The sequence below is a fragment of the Benincasa hispida genome, chromosome 12, assembly GCF_009727055.1.
Source record: "Benincasa hispida cultivar B227 chromosome 12, ASM972705v1, whole genome shotgun sequence".
Taxonomy (NCBI): Eukaryota; Viridiplantae; Streptophyta; class Magnoliopsida; order Cucurbitales; family Cucurbitaceae; genus Benincasa; species Benincasa hispida.
The window spans coordinates 60,408,756-60,433,020 of NC_052360.1; the positions used below are offsets into that span (position 1 = coordinate 60,408,756).

Genomic DNA, 24,265 nt, shown 5'->3' on the forward strand with positions numbered 1-24,265 from the left:
ATTTCGTGATATTTGTAATATAAACACAAATTATAACAACTTTTTTTAATAAAGGAAAACAAGAACGATTATATATGTAAAAATAAACATTTGAAACAAAGTGGAGAATTTTTCTAAAATGTTCAGGTTGGATGAAAATTTGAGAGTCAGATCCAGCAATTAGAGGGGAACTGGAAATCTCCAATAGCTTCCAAACCAATCTTAATCGCCATTATTTTCAGAAAAAGGACTGGCTATTGAGATCCAACACATCAATGCTCTCCACGATGTACCAACTCGTTCGAAGCGATCTTTAAGCTTCCACACATTTTTATGTTTGAGAGTAATTTTGAAATATTTAAAATCATTTGTCATTTTTAAAACCACTTCGAAAACACTAACCATTCAAAATAAATTTTAATAGTATAAAAATTGTATTCAAAAGTGTAAAATTAAACAACAAATTGATTATAAGTGAGTACATGTGTGTTTCGAAACATGGTCAAAATTATTTTAACAATTTCAAAATCACTACTAAACATGTATGAAATTGAAAGCTTAAGATACCTAGTATCAAACCCCAAGTTGACACGATTCTCTAGCTCAATCACAAGTTTTAACCTAATTGACAAATATCCATCCTGAAACAGTCAATAATGAAACACACCGTTATCATTTTTATAGTTAAACTTCATCCGTGTATATTGTAGCCTCATCTGTTTTTGGTCCAATTGTGTAACAATGTTGAGTGATTTCAAATTCTAATAACAAGATGATGTTTTGAAAGTTTAGATTCTCAAGCCCAATATTATTTAGGATATAATTACAAAAAAAAAAAAAAAATTTGAAACCTCACTAAAGACCAAACCTCAAAAAGAGAGGATATGAGGTTTTGAAAGGTAACAAAATTATATGAATCCAATTGAAACTTGTACAGAAGGTTTTTCATTAGATGTAAAATCTTTTTTAAAAAAGTGGAATGAAATGCAAAATGCCAGTTACATTTACAACAGCAACAAAACAAGAAAATGGATTTGGTACAAAAAGGAACTGTAGCTAATAGATCAAAAGCAAAACTACAACCTACTTTGTCCACTCAAATTTGAGAGAGCAATCCACCTGAGAAAAAGGCTGCAATGGCTATGAAGCTTTTGCTTATTGTTTCCTCTCTCTGCGAAAGGAAGCTCATATTCAGCAGATCATTTCAATGGCAGCTGGTAGAATATGGAATTTCCTTGGAAGAAACCCCAAGTGTTCTCCATCAGATTGAACATAAATGCTGCCGCTGCTCGAAACTTCTTCCACTTCAATTGAACGGACGCTGCTTGAACAACAAAATGATGAAATGATGATAGTTGCAGACAAACAAATCCAGAAGCAGCAGTAGGAAGTTTTTATTGAGAAAAGAACACCATTGCCAATCATGTATGAATTTCAATGACGTGGAGCTGAAATCTGAAATCATGCTCAATCATGTATGCAACCATGGATGAGTACATTGCTATCGATCAAAATTTTGGAACCGACTTCATCAAAGCAAACAAAGATAGTAACAAGGAAAAAATGATAACCATCAACCATGTAAGCTTTCTAATTTTGGTGGAGGATACATCAGAATGCCAGAAAGTTTTCCAATATTACTTTTCTAATGGCTTCTCTGCTAGGTGAAAAAAGCATCTCCAATTAAGTTTGAATGTAAGTTTTTCTCAAGCAAAAACTTGACCGAAATGAACACCATAAATTCTCCATGCAATTCCAGTTCAGTTATAGTTTTTCAGAAGTCTCCAGCATAAAACAGATGTTGGAGAGAGAACTGAAATGCAAAATGGAAAGTCTAGACACATTGTAATTCTTAAAGAGATAACAAACCTTCTTGATGTTACGTTTTTCACTGTCAAATGTGTCCCATTGTAGATTTTATGTAAATTCAGAATAAAGTCGTACCACTTGAAATCCTGAAGAATTACTACCTGCAAAGAAAGCAGAGGGCAAGTATCACACAAGTTCAGGAGACAATGAAGGAAATAGTGAAATCAGATAAAATTCCACCGAAATGAATTCTACCTCTAGATTCCCGTTGCAAGGATCGGCATTCGGCACAATTTTCATACCACCGCCGAAGTATTTAGCATTTCCAATGCATAGGGCAGTTACTTGTGGATACAGCTCCCATTCACCGTCATCCACCTGTAAATTATAGCATTCTACATAGATGAAAATAAATCAAGATGGTAAAAATGCTCTCTCCCACCCTCCAAAATGGTCTACATTTTGAAACCACCTTAAGGAACCGCACCACAATTATTGCATAAAACAAATTAAAAAGCCTAGAGTTTTTTTTATATGCTGACCTTAATCTTAAAATCTCTATTTTGGTGTCCCATAAAGCCTTGCAAAGCACCAATCACATAGCATAAGTTTCCAAATTTCTTGTATCTTGAAGCATAAAAACCAGCCTTGGCACTCCTGCACAAAGATCCATGCAATATAATAATTAGATGTCCTGAATTACCATAGTTTGTCGGTTATCATCAATGATAATTTTAGATTAACCTTACAAATGAATGTCTGCAACATTTGCAAAGTAATGATACCCTCCATTTTCTTCATTGACAACTCCAACATCAATTCGGGACCTCAACCCTGCAGAATATCTAACATGAACTACCAATGCTAAAGCAATGTTTGTGTGAACAAACAGAGCCATTTAAAGCACTTCATCGAAGTGATCAACAGAAACATAAGAGAGGAAGATGAAAAAAAGTGAAACAAGGGTACCTTTAGCTATACGGTCCACAGCTTCAAAAGGATTGTTATTCCTAATTAAAAGAATGTTGACCGAGTTTGCTTAACCCCATGGAGGAAGTGCTAATTTAAAGTCTCACATCGTACAAAAACACAATGCAGTAACATGCACTTACCAACCAAATGTTCTTGCAAAATCTGAACCTGTCCCTAAGGGAATAATCTGCAAGTAGACACAGTAATATATGTAGTCCGACAATTTTTCAGGAAAATAATCTGAACGAGTCACAGAAAGATAAGCTAGTAGTTATGGTAGATAACGGAAATAGACAGCTTAAGATTGTAACTATGCAGGAATCTCTTACACCGAGTGCTGTTGATTTACGAGCTTCTCCATCATTATTTACAATGGGTTTTCCAGCCCAAAAGAAGCCATTAACCACCTGTCAATCATAAGGCAGGTTAATCCCCTGATCCATCGAGACAAACGTATACAACCATCTTCAATCCTAGAAACTTTCACTGAAAGCCTGTAAAATGCCTGCTTATATCTAATGGACTTGGACATCTAATGGACAATACAAGAGGGTTGCTAGAATCAACAATTGCTGGGTTGGGGGGAATTGAACCTCCAACCTCTTGAATCGGAGCACATGCCAATGCAAGAGGGTTGCTAGAATCAAAACCAAGTTAATAGGTTATTTTTATAGCAAATGGACCTTGATAGCTGATCATTATTAAGTGCTAAGTAGTAGGAGAAGAAGACATACTCAAGCAACACTAATGGTTAGATGTTACCACTGAAATCTCAGGGTTCAAAAACTATGGATATACAAATAATATCTTCAAAAAGTTTGGAGGAGCCCAAGAGAGACAAAAGGAAACACTGGTCATACACCAACCAGGCAATCACATCATTCAACTTAGTTGTGCAAGCAGTTTGGCTTGGTTTTCTGGCTTAACTGAAACCAAAACCGACAAAAAGAAAAGATAATTTGGAAAACCGAGCCTCAGCCAAGAATTAAAAACTGAACTAATGGAAATGAGTTGTACCTCATGAAAAGTTCCATCTCCTCCTACAGCAATCACGGCATCAGCACCTTCCCGAATTGCCTATAAGTCATCAAGTCAGTAAAAAGGTTGATATTCACTATTTGAAGTCCCACGAAGAAAGAATACAGACAGACCTCCCTCGTTATATCAATAGCATGGCAAGGACCTGACGTCAAAGATTCACATATCTGTCCACAAAAGTGAATTGTTTAGTTGAAAGATAAATTTCAACCTACACAAATTAGTGCACATGGAACCATTCGCTTATACACTCCATTATAACATGATAAGGAGCTATTACGATTTTTTAGGCTCCTCAATGAAATTTGGAAAAATAAATCAAAATAACAAAAAGAATCCATGAAGATACAGATCATTAACCAGTTTGAAATCTCAATAAAAGCAAATAATAGGTCCTTTAAAGAAATAAAAAGTCAGATCAGAGGAAAATGTAAAAATGAGATACAGATATGCCGATGATAATATAAGGAACTTTCTTTTTATTATCCATATATTATTTATTTAAAATGAGAAATGTTCTAACATTTCATTGATGAGATAAAATATAAAGGGAAGCAGCAAACCCGGGCCTTAGGAGGCTACAAAAAGGACCAATTGGCCAAAAGAGGATAGACTGTAGCCATGAAAATAAGAAAAAAATTTACACCAAGAGAGAACCTATGTTTAGGTTTTCCTTTGTTATTGACAATGCTATCCATGTAGATCAAAACAATAGTAAACTGGCTGGTTTGATTAGAATCACATGGTTATTCAACTAAAATGGTTGTTGGACAATCTTTGTGCGAGTTGTATGTAAAGAATGGAATACTTGATCAATACTAAAACTAGATTTCTCAGTCCAAGTCCAAGCAAGCACATATTTGTGATCCTTTTAAAAATTTAGCAATACTCTCCTTTCAACGATGCCAAGGCTAGTTGTCCTGACATTTGAAGGGAGAACAATGATACGCATCCTCAATTTACTTAAAAATTCTCTAGTGAGAACATACAACCTACCAAGTATGACCAAGGTACAATCATAACCAACAAAGGAAGTTATAACTTCCCAACACACCAAATTCAAATATAATAACTACTAACAATCCTAATAATAAAAACTACTACTTATCCTTGCTGCTTGAGACAAGATTACCTTTTTTCTCCCTTCTAGCATAAACATTCACAACTGGAGGTTTAACAAACAAATTCAACTTTCTAAGAAACAGGCCAATAAATAGAAAGAAAAACATAGAAAACGACTCCTAAAAAACTGATATCCAAATTCCAAACATGTTTAACTAAACTTTGATTGTCATAAAACGAAAAAACTATGTCAGAAAATGGTTCCCCCCAAACTCTTTTTAAATTTAGCGTTCATTTTGCAAATCATTTTCTCCAGTAAGCTCCTTAAACATAACCAATAAAGCTAGATAACTTCAACGGAGATAGTGAAGCTGAGACCCAGAAACACCATTGGAATTTGGACTCATAGTATTCCCTACAGATGCCAAGAGGGAGGGAAAAAAAATCTCACATTATACTGTTCACCAAGGCGAGTGCGTAGATATGGAACGAGCTTCTTCCATTCCTTCACCGTCTTGCCATTTGCACCTGCATAGAAGCTAAAATATGAGCAAATCCATAACTAGAAATCACCCAGTGGCCAATAGCACAAGAACATGAAAAAAAAACTCAAAAAATTACAATCTCTAGTGAAGTTCCAATAAACTCAAGGGATTACAATCTTCAATTACCACATAAATGCAACAAACCCACATCCTAAATTTCCCATTTCTCAACTGAATTCCTCTCCCTACCAAGGAAACTGAAAATCAAGAGACGAGAAACGAACCGCGGGGATTAACAACGAAAACAAGATCGCGACGGCCAGAAGAGGAAGAGAAAGAAGACGACCCACGATGGAAAATTGACCGATCAGCATAAAAATCGGGAGCCATGGGCTGCTCGGCCCTGGTGATAAAGGGTTTTGTAGCCATGGAAGGTCCCAATGCTAAGTGATAGCAAAAGGAAACAACCATCTTCTTAATGCGAAGTGGAGATCGGAAATGACATTGACATTAACGCAGTTGCTTAATGAAAAGATTCTCGAACAGCACGGACTCCTTCAAGATTTGCGGCGATTCATGTCCATTTGATCTTACTAAATCAGAATTTCATTGATGGGTGCCGTTTGATTCACAGATAATTTTGAAGAAAAAAAAGGTGTGGATTTGGATAATGTTATTCTGATCTGTGTCTTTACAAAATCATATTTTAGAGCTTAACACAATGGTGAGAGTAGAGATCCAAATTTTGTGTTGGTTCGAAGATATTGCTTTTTAAAATCTTCAAAAACTATTGTTGGAGAATCTTAATGGTTTGTTTTTTTTTAGGGTGGCCTAGGCCCAGATAAAAAATGGTCTCATATAAAGAAAGTAATAGGATGTGGCATTCTGCTTATGTCATAAGTATGTGATTTTACCATTTCACTTTTGAGATATCCTTCACGCTTGTCAATACGAATTTACTCGATTCTTAATGTACGATCACTTGATACTCAGCTTCAGGTCACCTGATACGGCTGCAATTGACACGTATATTCGATCATATCAACGTCATATTCGATGCTCGATTACTTTATACTCGATTATTTTGAATTATCCATGTCACTCGATACAGAACCTGCTCTATAGTTAATACATTTTTTTTTTAAAGAAGAAAAATTATAAGAGATCGGGAAGTCTTAATACAAAGCAATGAAAAGCCATATTGAAAAGGGAAAAATGTTATGCTTGATTAAAAATTTTAAATATTACTTTGATCTCTATACTTCAAATTTAGATTTATTTTGGTCTTTGTGTTTGCAAAATATTTATTTTGGTCCATGTAATTTAACTTAGGTTCATTTTAGTCTTTGCATTTTTAAAATGTTTATTTTGATCTATGTACTCTTAATGGTGGTTTATTTGGTTTGGGATATATAGGAACTAGACAAAACCAAACTAAATTTGGTTTGGTTCGGTTCTATTCTAATTCAAAAGGTGATACCCCCAGTTATCCTCTCTCTTCTTCTTCTTTGAGCTTAGAGAAGTCTCTCCCCTAGAAGCCAGAACGAAGAAGAATCGAAAAACAAGGAAGACGAGTCCCTCTCAAAATCTCAAATCAATGATGAAAACTGAAGTTCACTCGACCCGTCCTGCTTCAAGCCTGAAACATAATGGGTCGGGTCGGGTCTTGTCTATACAAGGCCAATTTGGGTCATGTTGGGTCAGTTATAAAAGAAAATCGACCCGACCCGACCCAACCCACTTACACTTTTACTTGTATGTTTTAAAAGTAACAATTGTGGTCCTTTAACAATGAAATAAGAATGAGAATGAATAGATAAAAATAGTCACTTTTTAAAAGTACAAGAACCAAAATGAATTAAAGTTGAAAGCTTAAGGATCCAAATGAATATTTTGAAACTATAAAGACAAAAATGAACTAAAATTTAAGTACACACACCATACTAATATTTACATGAAAGAAAAGTAAAAATGACATTACAATTTAGAGAAAGTCGTGGATGGCATAAAAATTGAGTCCAAAATGAAATATTCGAAATTTCTAAAATTTCTTCCCACCAAAATTGTACTTTCTTTTTATTTTCCTACATTTAATGATTGTTATTTCCGGTCACAAATTAGTGGTATGAAAAACTGTTATAAATTTAAAAAATCCGAAAAACTCTGTTTGTTCTTGCCAAAAACGTGTGATTTTGACTTTAATGATCGTTTTTCTCCCTTCTTCCTATTTTTGTCACTGCTCATGTGTCAAGAACCAATTTCTTGTAGACGCCCTATCTTTTAAAACTTCACTTTTTTATTTTATTTTATTTTTTTATACATTTTGCATGTCATATCATGTTGAATTTATCAAAATGGATCATCTTACACGTTGATTAGGATCTCTCGCTTCTTTGAGTTTAGGTTTTTCAGCTCATCGCTCTTTCTATTTTCTCTCACTTCTCTCATTCATGATTTTTCTTCATCATCATCTCTACGAGGAATTGAAGATGAAATATTTAATAGTAAAATATCCACTTTTTCTTGTGGAAGAACTTAAAAGAAAGATATGATCATGAGAAATAACTATTCTTTCTAAAGCTCATTATGAATGGATGCATTTGAGGCTCTAAGATTTCTTGGTAAGTGATTACAACTTCGCATTATTTAAAATTAGTTCAAAATTGTTGTTAGTAGAGAAAAAATTACTTATGCAGAAATGTTAGATAAGATATTTTCTACTTTTCATGTCTCGAATATACTTCTGCACTAGCAATATTAAGAAAAATGTTTTAAAAAGTATTATGAACTAAATTTATGCATGGTTGAACAAAATAATGAGTTATTGATGAAAAATCATGAATCTCGACTAACTGGAACAACATCATTCCCTAAAGTGAATGTTGTGAATGCTAATAATCGTGGTCGTGATTGGGGCCGTGATTGTGGTGGAGGAAGAAATAATTATTTTATTCGTGGTGGTCCTTATAATCATCCAAATTTTAAAAGAACCATACGAAATGATGATTATAAAGGAAAAATTTCACAAGATAAGAGTTCAAAAAGTATTGTTAAACAAAAAGGCTTACGATGCAAAATGACTGGGCATTGGACTTGTATCTGACGTACGTCAAGACACTTAGTTGATCTCTATCAAGCTTCCCTGAAGGAAACAGGAAAAAAATGTGAAAGGAAATTTTGATTACCACGATAATGTTATATTTGACCCATTCAATATGACAATTTTTTATGTGACAAAATTCTTTAAATCTCCTAAAGAGAAAATTGGCATAATTGATGGAGTATCAAATCTTATTTTGATTTTGAGAATATTTAGAATTAATGTTGTTTGGTTTTTTTTAATCTATCTTTCATATTTTTTAAGGTTGAACTTTATACTTCAAGTTTTGTTTCTCTTATTTTAATTATTTTGGTTAGTGAAGAAGCATGAATAGTTTTCATATATTGAGTGACATAAAAATGAGCAATGAAGATCTATGTCTGGCAGGCTGTGCAACTATACATACAATACTTACAAGTAGAAGTTATTTTTCCAAACCGACACTGCTTGAAGAAAAGTTAATACAATATCAGGTTCTGCTAATTTAATTGAAGGTTTTGAAAAAGAAAATATTATTTTGCCGAAAGGAACAAAATTTACAATCTACAATGCATCGTTCTCTAGTCAATCGAAGAGAAATCTACTAATTTTAAAAAATATACGTTGCAATGGTTATCATATTGAGACTGATAGAAAAATAAGATAGAGTATCTTTATATTATATCTATTGTCTCACATGAAAAATGTATACTAGAAATGTTGTCTACTTTTTCACTGTATTAGATTATATTCATATATGAGTAATTGAAACATATGCAACAATGAACTTGAAGTTCATGAATCCAAATATATTTGCTATTTGGCATGATAGATTAGGTCATCCAAGGTCTATAATGATAGAAAAATTATTGAGGATTCACATGGACATCCATTGAAAAGCTGATTCTTCAATCTAATGAATTATCATGTGATGTTTGCTCTCAAGGCAAATGAATCATTAGACCATCACCAGCCAAAGTGGGAACTGAATCACCCACATTTTAAAAACGAATTCATGGTGAAATATGTGGAGCTATTAACCCACCAAGTGGACCGTTTAAATATTTTATGGTATTAATAGATGCATCTGATAGATGGTCACATGTGTGCTTATTATCCACAAAACTTTACATATGCAAGATCACTTGCTCAAGTCATTAAGTTAAAAGCACAATTTCCTGACTATACAATTAAATTCATTCGTCTTGATAACGTTGGTGAATTTACATACCAAGAATAATTATTGTATGTCAACTAGAATAAATATTGAACATCTTGTAGCTCATGTTCATACACAAAATGGTTGAGTAGAATTGTTTTAAAACCTAGACTATTGCTTATTAGAGCTAATTTTCTACATCTGTATGGGATCCCGCTATTATGCAGTTATTAGACCATTACTTGATAATTTCGTACAAATTAGGCCAGTAGCTTATCATAAGTACTCCCCCATTACAATTGGTTTAGGCCATGAGCAAAATATTTCCCATCTATGAATTTTTGGATGTGAAGCATATGTTCAAATTGCTCCACCACAATGTACTAAAATGGATCCTCAAAGGAGGTTAGAAATATATGTTGGATTTGATTTCTCATCAGTTATTAAATATCTTGAACCTCTAACAAGTGATGTATTTGAAAGAAATCGTTTTAAAATGAGAACCTTGAGTAGAAGCAGATCGTCCAAATTCCATTTTTATTGAAAACTAAATTTACAGTAAACATACAAGATATGCATTCTATATAAATTACAATATTCTTAAAGGAAGAAAAGGATTCAATAGATATTACCTTTGAAGAACCTTTCTTCTTGTAAGTCCCTCGAACGTTCACGAACTCGAACACAACAACTTCTTGAAGACCTTCTTCAAGAACTTCACGAACTAGAAAGAGACACTACTACAGTAAACCTTTGGTATTCTTAGGATGAGAGTCTAGGAGTGGTGGACTCTGACTATTTTGGTTTTGAGAGTTTGTTTGAGTTTGGAGGAAGATGAAGATTGAAGAAGACTGAACAATTCTGTGAAAATTCTATCGTATGGTAAAAGCTTCAACCATGTAACCACTGTCTGGAAGAAGAGAAAATAATTTCTTTTATTCTTTTTATCATAAAACCAATTAACCACCCACTAAGGTGGTTGGAGAGAAAATAAGTATTTATTATTCAAAATAAAAAAATAATATAAATAAATATGATAACTAACTTATCATATCTTATTTATATTAAACTATATGTTATATCAAATATAACACATAAACTATAGTTTTAATATTGTATCATATACAATATAAACTATAATTTATTTTCTCTATTTTCTGGCATTTAATATAAATCATATTTATATTTAATTTAACAACTATGAATCTCATTCATTCAAAATATATTTGAATCCTATTCAAATATTTATTTCCTCCAAATAAATTATAGTGTATCAAATACATTATAACAATTATATCATATATAATTGAATCAATTTAATTATATCATATATAACTAAATTCCCTCTTATTAATTTGAACAATTCAAATTAACACAAAAATTAATTTTCAACTAAATCCTTTTGAGCTACCAAGGGGACCTTATGGACCTATAACTTAAAGCTCCAACGGTACGTGAATAATTAATTAAACTCTTTAATTACTTTATCCACCATCTGTTAACTGTAGGGCACTCCACTAAAGATCGACAACTGCACTCTTCACACTACAGATATGTTTTTGTGTCTATTAGATATAACCAATCTATAGTACGATGACCCTTCACAAATTGTTCGTAAGTACAGTTGGGCCAATTTACCGTTTTGCCCATGTAGTTACATCTAACTCCTTAAGTATCACTGTTTCCTCTAATGAGTAATATACCATAGTCTTACTATGACTAAACCTCTCTCGAGCCAGGAGAGGGTGTGGCGCCACATTGTTCAAGACCTAAAATCAGCTCTTAAGAGAGAAATTTATCTACTTACCCCTACTTCGGGGAAGAAATGAATTCCATCTTGTCTAGTTGTATTCCCAGCTCCCCAATAAGATGAATCCTCAAAATGGTAGGCTTGTTGAGTAGGTGATTTGACCACTTTTACCCATACAAATCAAAGGATGACCCTCATAAGCAGGAGTTCACAACTCACTCAGGATTCAGGTCATGTTACCTATGGCCATCCTGGTGAAATGAAAGTCTCTATTATGAATGATGTTATATAATGAGACTCAACACTTCATGGTTCGGTTTTATACAAATTATTTTGTATAGAATATCCCTGCTTGCATGTCTAATACATGAATGATCAGGATCATATCATTTGTAGCACTTTACAACACTTGTAGCACCTACAAAGCAGGCCATACTCGTAGTGTCACCAGGATAAGGTACCCAGCCTTATCCATCTACTACAGACCATTTAGGTTATCACTTAAACATGATCCACCTTTATATCTCCACATACATGTTTAAGTTACAATGATAACCTTGGATGTTAGTTTATTGGTTTGTGGTTAATGCAACTAAAATATCACATATTTTATAGACAAAGTGAATATTCATACAATGTTTAAAAACTTTAGGACCTACGAGATTTAAGACATCAAACCCAATGGTATGTACTACACAATTTATTGATTGTCATTTTAATGAGACATTTTTTTCCAACATTAGGGGGAATTAAGAAATTGGAAAAAAAAATTACGTGGAATGCATCGTTATTATCTCATTTAAATTCCCGAATAGGTTAATACGAACTTGAAGTTCAGAAAAATAATTCATTTGCAAAATTTATCTAATCAAATACAAGATGCATTTATAGATGATAAGAAAGTAACTAAGTCACATATACCAGTTGCAAATGTTCGATTGAAAATTGATATCCCCACATAACAAGTTGTTACTAATGAGTCTGGATCACGCCAGAAGCATGGTAGTCTAGTGGGTTCTAAAGATAAAAATCCTATAAAAAAGAAACATAGTCAATAGTAAAAAAGGACTTGGTGGAGGATGTAAACACCGATGAAGAAATACTTGACATGTCTAGTGAGGAAGGTCAAATACCTAAAGATAACAGTGAGATTTCAATAAACTATGTCATGATAGCAAAAAGATGGAAACAAACTAATGACAACATTTTTGCATATAATATTGCTCTTGATGTTATTGTTGAGGGTGTTGCCTAAATCTCATGGGTCCTGTAGTTTGTAATTGTAATGACAAACGATTTATTTATTTAATAAAATATGAGGCCTTTTATTCGACGTTTAGTAGCATTAACCCACAAAACCAATAAACTAACATCTAAGGTAATTTAAACAGCAAAAAATTGGACTGATTTTGACACCCTAATGCAAAATTAATTAATTAAATTAATATAATTATTTTATCAATTTAATTAATTAATATTAATTTAAAAAACAAAGCATAATTAGGTAAAAAGAGGACTTCAGCAGCTGCCTTCTCTCGCACGTGCGCCACCAAGACTCTATCAAACTTCTGAGTGTTGCAACGCTACAAATCCGATGCGTTATGCCTTGTCTTTCAGCGTTGCAATGCTACGATAGCAACATCGCGACGCTGAATAGTAGAATGCTTTTGTTCTGCTCATTTTCGTCTCCAAACTTGCCCTGAACACCTCTGTTTCTTCTGATCCCTTCAGCAACGGTTGCTCGTTCGATTGACACGGACTTACAAACTCAAAGCAAGAATTAAATTTCCTAAAAAATAAAATGGGCCCTTACATTTTAATCATATTAAAAGTAATTTAAGTGCTAAAATAAAAAATATCCAATCTTGCAAACCTTTATTCAAAATGTAGATTTAATAACCCACCTCAAAACTAATTTTTAATTCAAAAAATAAGAAGAACGAAGATGCAAAAAATTGGCTCTGATATTGGGATTAGATCCCGTAGCGAAAGCGTTGTGAATACCTTGCATCCCGAAAATCGATTTTTATATAAACAAAAACAGTAAACTAAAACAAAATAAATGTAGAATAAACATGTAAATAGCATGCTGTAGGGAAATGTTAGAACCATTCTCACCTTTGTAGATTCCCAAGCTCCAAGAACGATTATCTTGAAGTTCCAATGAACGAACCCTCCAACGATCTTGAACACAAACATTTCCTCGAACAATCTTGAACACCACCACGAGAGTAACCTTGTTATTCTCAAAGAATCTAATAGAATGATAGGTAGTATCCATCCATTGGAAGAGGGTGAGGAGGAAAAACTTTTGGGAGAGTAGAGAGGATTTCTTTTGTGGCTTACGAAAAAATTACGCAATGAATGCTTGCAATTCCACTATGTTCTGTGTGTCCCCAAAAGGGTCATAAGGAAGACTTTATATAGAGAAGGGTCACCCCCTTCTCCTAGCCTTTTTCCAATTTTTCCTTGTGCACAATTAATTAAATAATACTTATTTAATTAATTAGCACATTAGTTAAATAACTATTTATACATTAAATCCAATTTAACATATATATATATATATATATATTTAACTATCATAAACATCATATGTATATGTGCAACACCTCTCTTTTAGTTAATTCTTTGTGAATCTAATTCACTTGAATTAATTATTTGAATCTCATTTAAATGTTTATTTCTAACTTAATTTGAATTATAAATCACATCCTTAATCAATTACATATTAATTATATTAATATACAATTTCCTCAAATTGATTTGAACAATTCAAATCATTCCTCTTATATCCTTTAGTGAGCTGACAAAGGGACTTGGTGGACCTTAGATCAGAAGCTCCAACGTTATGCCATTAATTGACTAAACTCATTAACCAAATTAATCAATATTCGTTAACTGCGGATACACTCCACTAAAGACCCATAGCTGCACACTTCTCACTACAGATATATTTCTTTGTCCATGTCTACATATCTCTGACTTCTTAAGTATCAATACTCCTCCAATGAACAACCTATTTATGGTCCAACCAATAAACATAAACCCTTCTCAGGCCAATGAGAGGGTAGGAACCTTTATTCAAGTCCCAAAGACACCACTTAAAGGAACACTCTTCCATTTACCCTGAAGACGGGAAAATTTGAATCTTGAATATTGATCCTTATATGTCTCCACATACAGTTCAAGACTCATAAGGAAACTTTGGATGTTAACTTATTGGATTTAGGGTTATTAAGACAAAAATAGAAGACAACACAATAACATTTATTGAATTAACGTCTATAACTTTTTATTCATGATGGTCAATTAATAACACTTACTATCTACGAGTTTCAGGGCAAAAAACCCAACAATATTTTTGTGTCCATTGGATATAACCAGTCAACAATGTGATGGCCTTCACAAATTGTTCGTAAGTACCGTTGAGCCAAAATTACCATTTTACGCTTGTAGTTACATCTATCTTCTTAAGTAACACTGGTCCCTCTAATGAACAATAAGTCATAGTCCAACTATGACCAAACCTCTCTCGAGCCAAAAGAGAGTGTGGTGCCACATTGTTCAAGCCCCGGAATCAGCCCTTAAGGGAGCAATTTATCCACTTATCCCGTCATTAAGGAATAAGTGAATCCCGTCTTGTGTAGCTATGTTTCTAGCTCCCCAATCAGACTAATCCTTAAAATGGTAGGCATATTGTGTCGGCAAATTGGCCATTATCACCCATGCAAATCAAAGGACTGCCTTTATAGGCAGGAGTTCACAACTCACGCAGGATTCATGTCATGTCATCTGATAACTTGTAGAAATACAAGTTATTGTCTCTCAAAAGTTGGAACAATTAGGATTTTTAATGATAAAAATCTCATCATTCTTAGAGAAAATGGATGGAATTACTCAAACACTACTAAACTTGTACAAAAGAATGTTTATTGCTAAAAGTTGCATCACTAATGCATATTATCACAGGATTTCAACAAAGATCTTAAGTGTCGCAAGTGAAGCTAATGCATGGACATGCGTCAGAGGGATTTCAATGCAGCAAAGGTTCATTGACTTAGGCTGTTTATGTCAAATCACCACTTGTAAGCATGGGCAACTGACTGGCGGCATCTGAAAAGTGTTTAAATATCAGGTGGCTGACCAGGGTATGAAATTTAATGTTGCCTCATCATTAAGCTAGTGAAGAGCAACACCTATAAATAGATGAAATCCCACCTATGTTAGATGGATTTATGACATCATGCAAGTTCAAATTCTAAATGCTTAAGCCAACATAATTACTTGGTAAAAGTTACTTTAGCTTGAAGTATTTGAGAGAATAAGCGAGCAATCATTAAGTTAAAACGCTTGGTACATCTAGAGATAAAGGTACTAGTGTTTCATTGCTTTCTGTTATTGACGCATGCATCCTAGAGATAGGAATTTATGTGGCATTCGCATTGAGAAGTGTTAAATAAAAGTTAAGCAAAAACCTAACGCATCTACACATACTTGGATTGTAAGCAAGAAAAGTTCATTTCCAACCACACCACATTCTCGCACGTGTACTTCTCACTTAGATCAACGCATACCACTTTCACTAAACACCATTTTTACATGAACCAGCCTTCCACTTGACCTTTTGCATCTTCTTGTATGCACACAACAAACTTAGTATAGATAAAACTCATTCAACATTTACTTAAGATCCTTCTATATTAGCTACAATGCAAACCCTGCGTTAGCTCTAATTTAAATCTCTGAGTTCAACCCTGGACTTACCAGGAACCTGAATTAGATTTTTACTTAGATCCGATTCAGGAAAATTTGAATGCATAAGGAGGAGTGTCATGCATCCCTGCACGCATCATTCATACTCTCACTTGCACCCTATTTTTCCACTTTACTCACACAATACATACCTAGTTCGCATCACGAGGAACACAAATAAGTTTTTTGCGCCGTTGCCAGAGATTTAGCAACAAGACTAACCAGAAATTTTACTTGTATCTTTTGTAGGAAACTTGTAGCCGAGGGAGTATTACAAGCTAAACCGAAGCTTGTAGACGTTTTATGAGTAGGGAAAACACTCCTGAGCTCGTATACAACCCCAAAGTTGAAAGGACCTTCAGACGAAGAAACGATCTAGTCATTGTTGAAGGTTAAGGCAACAAAAACTCAGATAGCAACTCGGACAACAACAAATGACGGACGAGCAATTAAACCATAACTTAACTCAACAACTAGCCAACACTGCTCAAAATCCAATCGTAATGGCGAACAGTAGTACGCGTCCTATGCGAGAGTATGTGTCTCCTGTGTTGTATGATTTCTCACTAGGGATTATATATCCAACACTGGTGGGACAAGATTTGAGATGAAATCTATAATGCTACAAATGGTTCAAACAACTGGTCAATTTGGAGGCGCTTGTAGAGAAGACCCTCACACCCACATGAAACGCTTTCTAGAGACGTGCAATTCATTTGTGATTCCTGGAATCACCCTAGAAGCTATCAAGCTATCCTTATTCCCATGCTCTCTGCGTGATGACGTAAAGCAATGAGCGAGTTCTTTGGAGCTTGGAGAGATAACGACTTGGGAAAAGTTGGTGGAAAAATTCATGTAAAAATATTTTACACCCACCACTAACGCAAGGAGGCGAAGAGAAATAATGAATTTTGAGCAAGAAGAATTCGAAACTTTAAGTGCCGCGTGGGAGCGGTTCAAAGGAATGGTCAAGAACTGTCTTAATCACGGATTAGCTTTAACTGTCTAGATGGAAACCTTTTATAAGGATTGAACAGAGCATCTCAAATGACAGCCGACGCAACCGCAGCTGGTGGTATCATGGATAAATCTTACAACGAAGCTAATGAAATACTAGACCACATCGCCAAGTATAATATGGAATGGGTAGATGATACTTATGACGTAAGAGCAGATAGGAGGAGAGATGCTCTCAGAATGTAAACTCTATTGATTCTAACGCAATAGCCACGCTTTCTGCATAAGTGGCTACCATGACAAACCTTTTGTAGAATATATCACTGGGAAACACATCATACACACGAAAGGTAAATTAGGTGGACACATTCGTACAACCCATGGTTAGTTGTGTGGACTATGGAAAACCTCATTCCTACACTGATTACCCACAGAATCTGCAGACAGCCTACTTTATTAAAAACAACCCATTCTCGAACACTTATAATCCCGAATGGAGAAACCATCCAAATTTTTCTTGGGGAGGTCATCAATAGAAGCAACACCAGCCAGGGGTAAACCAGCAGCAGAGGCAGGGACCGTCGCCTGGATACCAGCCATCTCAGTAGCCTCACCAAATATCCTTCAAAGAGGTGGCCATGTGTCGAGTTCAGCTTCTCCACTTGAAAACCTCTTAAAGGAATATATCGCCTAGAATGATGCATTGTTAAAAAGCCAAGCGTCATCTATTAGAAATCTAGAGATACAAGTGGGGAAAATAGTTAGTGAGCTGAAGAATTAGCCATCAGGAGTCCTGCCCAACAATATAAAAACCCTGGGAAATAGTAACGGAGAAGAGCAATGTCATGTGGTGAATTGCGAATTGGCAAACCTCTTGTGGAAAGAACAATGAACCTAAGAAACAACAATCCTTGAACTAAGCACATAACACACCTAAAGGCATTTGAAGATCAAGAAGAATGAACGCTTGAATCCATAAGTCATTCCAACCCGAGCACGTCTAACGCAAGAGCACCAGCGGTGCAGCTGAAAGCACCATTTCCCAGACGCTTGCTAAAGAAGAATGATGAGCAGCAGTTCATGCGTTTTTTTGAACTTCTAAGGCAACTGCACATTAACATCCCTCTTATAGAAGCCTTAGAAAAAAATGCCCAAGTATGTAAAATTTCTTAAGAATATTCTGACGAAGAAGAGAAAAGTCAGTGAGATAATTGTTCTAACGCAGGAATGCAATGCGTTAGTCAGCAACAACTTACCCAAGAAACAGAAGGATCTATGAAGCTTCACAGTCTCATGCTCAATCGGAAGGTTAGATGTGGGACATGCATTGTGTGATCTGGGAGCCAGCATCAACCTCATGCCCATCCTAATTTTCAAGAAATTAAGAATTGGTAAAGCGCAACCCACTTTTGTAACGCTTCAACTCGTTGATAGAACAATCATAAATCCGGAAGGAAAGATTAAAAATGTTTTGGTGAAAGTCGATCATTTCATATTCCCAGTAGATTTCATTATCCTTGATTATGAAGCAAACAGGGATGTGCCAATCATTCTCAAACGCCCCTTTCTTGCCACTGGGAAAGTGCTCATAGACGTGCATAAGGGAGAACTAACCATGTGTGTAGATAACCAAGAAATGAATTTTAATGTGTTAAGGGCATTAAAATTTCCGGATGATGAACAATGTCAACTTAGTAACTCAATAGAATTTCCTGATGAGGAAGAAGCAAACCAAGTTTGCAAGGTCCTTGCGTTAGGAGAAACCATGAAAAAATTTGAGTCGCTAAGTCGGAGTGAGCGACAAACTCTGTCAACACGTCCATCATTGGAGGAACCACCAGAACTAGAATTGAAACCTTTACTTGACCATCTTAAATATGCTTTTCTTGGATTAAATAACACTTTACCTGTAATTATTTCACCTAATCTTTTTTAGCCTAATTAATGTTCTCTTTTGCAGATGTTACAAAGACACATGCGGGCAATAGGATGGACGTTGGCTGACATCCGTGGCATTAGCCCATCGTACTGCATGTATAAGATTAGGCTAGAAGAGGGGAAAACTGGATTGATTGAGCCTCAACATAGGCTAAATCCCATAATGAAAGAAGTGGTGAAGAAATAGATTATTAAGTGGCTAGACGCAGGAGTAATATATCCTATCTTCGATAGCAGCTAGGTGAGACAGTCCAATGCGTACCTAAAAAGGGAGGCACTACAGTGATAGTTAATAACAATAATGAATTCATTCCTTTAAGAACTATCACAGGCTGGCACATTTGCATGGATTATAGGAATCTCAATGCGGAAACCAAGAAGGACCATTTCCCTCTCCCCTTCATTGACCAGATGCTTGACCGATTAGTCGAAAAGGACTTCTACTATTTTCTAGACGAATACTCTAGATACAATCAAATTCTCATCGACCTTGAAGATTAAGAGAAAACGACATTCACATGCCTATTTAACATTTTCATTCAGACGCATGCCTTTCGGATTGTGCAACGCACCGAGAACGTTCTAAAGATGCATGATGAAAATTTTTTCAGACTTCCTTAAAGGTCATCTTTGCACAATGCGAAGAAACAAATCTAGTGCTAAATTGAGAAAAATGTCACTTCATGGTGACTGAAGGTGTTGTTTTAGGTCACAAGGTGTCTAAGGTCGGACTGGAAGTCAATGATGCGAAAATTGATGTCATAACCAAACTTCCTCTACCTGCAAATGTTAAAGCATTACGAAGTTTCTTAGGCCATGCAGGCTTCTACAGAAGGTTCGTAAAAGGATTTTCTCAGATTGCGCGTTCTCTAAGCGCACTATTAGAAGTGAACCGGCCCTACATATTTGATAACGATTGCCTCGATGCATTTGAAACATTGAAGTATGTGTTAACTACAGCTCCGATACTAATAGCACCGGACTGGATGCATCCCTTCATTCTGATGAGCAACGCGAGCGATGTTGCAGTTGGAACCATGTTGAGGCAAAAGAAAGGAAACTTGATACACCACATCTCAACTCTTAAAAGCATTACAAACTACTGAAAAGGAAATGTTGGTAGTAATGTTTTGAATTAAGAAATTCAGATCTTATCTAGTTGGTGCGTCAGTAACCATTTACACAGACCACTCTACCATTAATTTCCTGATGAGTAAGAAGGACGCAAAACCTAGGTTAATTAGGTGGGTGCTACTCTTGCAAGAATTTGACATTGACATCAAGACAGAAAAAGGACTGAAAATCAAGTGGCTGATCACCTGTCGTGGTTAGAAAATCAAGAGATATAGGACAAACAAGGTGAAATCAGGGATGCATTCCTTGATGAATGTTTATTCAAAGTTGAAGATAGGAAACCATGGTACGCAGATATTGTTAATTACTTAACCACCAAAAAATTCCCTGAGCACTTCAACACTCAGCAAAAGAAACAACTTGTACATGATAGCAAATTCTATTTTCATGATGAACCGTTTCTTTACAAACAAGGTCCCGACTCCATGGTGCGTCGGTGCATTCCAGAAGGAGAAACAAAATGCATCCTAGCTGATTGCCATGACTCTTCTTACAGAGGTCATTTTGGAGGACAAAGAATTGCTGCAAAAGTTCTCCAAAGTTTTTTTCCCACCCTCTTCAAGGACGTAAGGGAGTATATTCTCAAGTGTGACCCTTGTCAACGCACTGAGAATATATCCTCAAAGGATGTAATGCCTCTGAATAATATACTTGAAGTTGAATTTTTTGATGTATGGGGTATCGATTTCATGGGACCTTTCCCTATGTCCTGCGGTCAACAATACATCTTGCTAGTAGTAGACTATATATCAAAGTAGGTTGAAGCTGTGGCTTGTGCCAAGAACGATGGGCCAATTGTTTTAAAGTTTCTCACCAAGAATATTTTCACACATTTTGGAACACCGAGGGCGTTGGTAAGTGACGAAGGTACGCATTTTATTAACCGTATCATTTCTAAATTACTTGCTAAATACAATGCCAGGCACAGAATTGCTACTGCATATCACCTTCAAACCAATTGTCAAGCAGAAGTATCCAATCGGGAAATAAAGGTGATATTGGAAAAGGTAGTCAATGCATCATGGAAAGATTGGGCACAAAGGTTAGACGAAGGACTTTGGGTCTACAGAACTGCCTACAAAACTCCAATAGATATGTCTCCATACTCTTTGGTATTTGGAAAAACCTGTCACTTACCCTTGGAGTTGGAGTACAAAGCTTTTTTGGTAGTAAAAAAGCTAAACTTGGACCTGGAAGCCACGGGCAAACAACGCAAGCTTCAGCTTAATGAGCTTGATGAATGGCGGCTGAACGCAATACGAAAATAGCAAAATCTACAAGGAAAAGACTAAATGTTGGCATGACCAATGCATCAATAAGAAAGAATTTGCTATTGGACAAAAAGTCTTGTTATTCAACTCACATTTGCGTTTGTTTCCAGGAAAGTTGAAATCTAGGTGGTCAAGACCTTTTATCATTAAAACAATCTTTCCACATGGAGTTGTTGAACTAACACGAGAAGATGGCGCTAATGTGTTCAAAGTGAATGGGCAAAGGGTGAAACCCTACTTTGAAAGAAGTATAGAACAACAAAAGTCATCTCTCGAGTTGCACGAAGCCAACTAAGGCTTGCGTCGGAACCTCCCTGCGTTTAAACAGACACATATTCCAAGGATTCTTCCTCTATACTAACTCTTTTGCATTCTGTATTCTCGGTTTGCTTTGTTTGCGTTAGTTTTTAATTTGTGTTATTCTTTACTTTAATTTATGCTGTCATTTGCTGAGTTTTATGCGTTAGAAAAGTTTTGAATGAGTGTTAAATCAACTTGAAAATTTTAAGGGTAAAAAAAAAAGAGAGAGAGGGGGGATAGGATTCTGATACGGTAGACTTAAGCCAACGCATAAGCCAACCATCAGAAGAAAGGGCATCCCTCGATGACATAAAACACTCGATTTCTTGGAAACCCTAGGCGCGCCCTTTCATCTGCACCATTAATGATGATATCAGGCATCGCCTGACGTCGTTTCACCTTCTCTCAACAGCCTATAAAAGGCAACCTTCAACGCTTTTCTTCTTTCTTTTCTCTCATTCCTTCTTCCTAAATCCCTTCCTATTGCTCAAGCTCCCGAAGCCTTTGTCGTCCATCCAAACTAGAAATTTTAGTTAGCACTTCAATCGTCTCTAAAACCTTCCAAAAACCCAAAACCTTCATCAAACCAAAAACTAAAACCCCTACCAAACCGATGAAGCAGGCTACAACTAGGCATTATTCAACCTCTGCGTCTACCACCAAATCCTACAAACAGCCCGCACCACCACCAGTTATCTCAAACATCAGCGCCAGGGTTGCGACGCATGACCCTACCCCTAGCACACCTTCGCACTGCTCCATCACCTGTCGTGCATCCCATTTCCTATCTTTCCATTCAAGCCTTCGCCACAATTTTTCCCATAGAAATGGAGCCATTCAACCAACCCATTCAGCCAACCTCAACCATTGTCATATCATCCCCTAGGTCGTCGCATACCTTATCTGGCACCCCACCGACCACACCACCTAAACCAACTTCCAACCCACAAAGCTCTGACAGTGCTATAGGATTGTATCAACAACAATGGAAGTACAAGGATCATCTAAGCATTCAAATTCATTAATTTTGGTAAAAATAAAGCATACTTTTGCAGAAAAAGTGACTTTCAAGACATACCTCTTGTAGAACTTCTTCAAAGCTCCTTTACCAGCTGCAATCTTCTCCAAATCTTGTTGTAGACCACCTCAAGATCTTCCCCACTATTCTCTTGGTGCTCTAGATTGAGTTGTGGATCTCAAAACAAGCTTGAATCAAGGGATGAAGGAGAAAACTCACTACTGTAACCTTGTTGAAGAACCTTTCTTCAACCCAATTTTTCTCTAAAAAACTCTATAAATTGCATACCCGATTTTCACTTCAATCTCTTCATTATATTGCAGATCAACATACAAAGCTGTCTCTTATACACATCTAGATGTGTATAAGAGACAGGGATTCAATACTTAAGAGAACAACCTTTCTCCTATCCCTAAATTGAGTAGGTGTGAACTTCTTCTTGCACCCTATGTCCCCAACTATCTATCGGTTGTACCCCTGAAATGGAAGTCTTATTGAGCCGGCGCTATTGAGCTAACCCTCAACTATGCAAATCTAAGGGCAACCCCGAATAAATAGGAGTTCATAGTTATCTCAGGATTAAGATCGAGTTACCTAGGTCATCTAGGTGAAATAGTCAGTCTTAAACCTGTCTCTTATACACATCTAGATGTGTATAAGAGACAGACTGTAACCTTGTTGAAGAACCTTTCTTCAACCCAATTTTTCTCTAAAAAACTCTATAAATTGCATACCCGATTTTCACTTCAATCTCTTCATTATATTGCAGATCAACATACAAAGAGAAGAGTTGCATGAGTTGTAGCTCATGCTTGGAGAATACTATGCCTGTCTCTTATACACATCTAGATGTGTATAAGAGACAGTCATAGACTCCAACGATCTGAGATTAATTGGCTAAACTCATTAGACCAAATTAATCCCCATTCATTAACTAATGGGTCATTCCACTAAAGCCCATAGTTGCATTCCCCTCATTGTAGATATATTATGTCCAGATGATTTAACCATAATCAACAAGTCGACCTTTCACAGGTTGTTCGTAATAACGGTTGAGTCAAATATCTGTTTTACCCCTGAGATTACGTCTTATTCCTCAAGTTCCTACTAATCCTCTAATGAACAACTGGTTTGTGATCCAATCACTAAACCAAACTCTCTCAGCCCAGTGAGAGGGTGGGGCTCGTTGTTCAAGACCTGGATTCAATACTTAAGAGAACAACCTTTCTCCTATCCCTAAATTGAGTAGGTGTGAACTTCTTCTTGCACCCTATGTCCCCAACTATCTATCGGTTGTACCCCTGAAATGGAAGTCTTATTGAGCCGGCGCTATTGAGCTAACCCTCAACTATGCAAATCTAAGGGCAACCCCGAATAAATAGGAGTTCATAGTTATCTCAGGATTAAGATCGAGTTACCTAGGTCATCTAGGTGAAATAGTCAGTCTTAAACAGTAAACAGCATTATAAAGTAAGAATGACTTATTTCTTGGTCCTGATCTTATGCAAACTCATTACATAAGACACCCCCACTCCTCATGTCATAACATGTACGAATTA

The 24,265-nt window shown here is 35.7% G+C and overlaps 2 protein-coding genes across 2 annotated transcripts; one reads left to right on the top strand and one right to left on the bottom strand.

Moving 5' to 3' along the window:
* Positions 1-879: 879 nt before the first annotated feature.
* On the bottom strand, positions 880-6,059 carry LOC120068466 (sphingoid long-chain bases kinase 2, mitochondrial). Its single transcript, XM_039020252.1, has 12 exons — positions 5,630-6,059; positions 5,312-5,388; positions 3,912-3,965; positions 3,778-3,837; positions 3,090-3,167; positions 2,901-2,947; positions 2,758-2,798; positions 2,538-2,622; positions 2,331-2,445; positions 2,044-2,166; positions 1,849-1,949; positions 880-1,300 (listed from the first exon to the last, which is right to left on the bottom strand). The coding sequence occupies exons 1-12, from the start codon at positions 5,814-5,816 to the stop codon at positions 1,171-1,173; spliced, it is 1,098 nt and encodes a 365-aa protein (XP_038876180.1). The 5' UTR covers positions 5,817-6,059; the 3' UTR covers positions 880-1,170.
* Positions 6,060-19,666: 13,607 nt separating this feature from the next.
* LOC120067591 lies at positions 19,667-21,385 on the top strand. Its single transcript, XM_039019136.1, has 3 exons — positions 19,667-19,818; positions 20,614-20,788; positions 20,876-21,385. Exons 1-3 carry the CDS (start codon positions 19,667-19,669, stop codon positions 21,383-21,385), a joined length of 837 nt encoding a protein of 278 aa, XP_038875064.1.
* Positions 21,386-24,265: the final 2,880 nt, after the last annotated feature.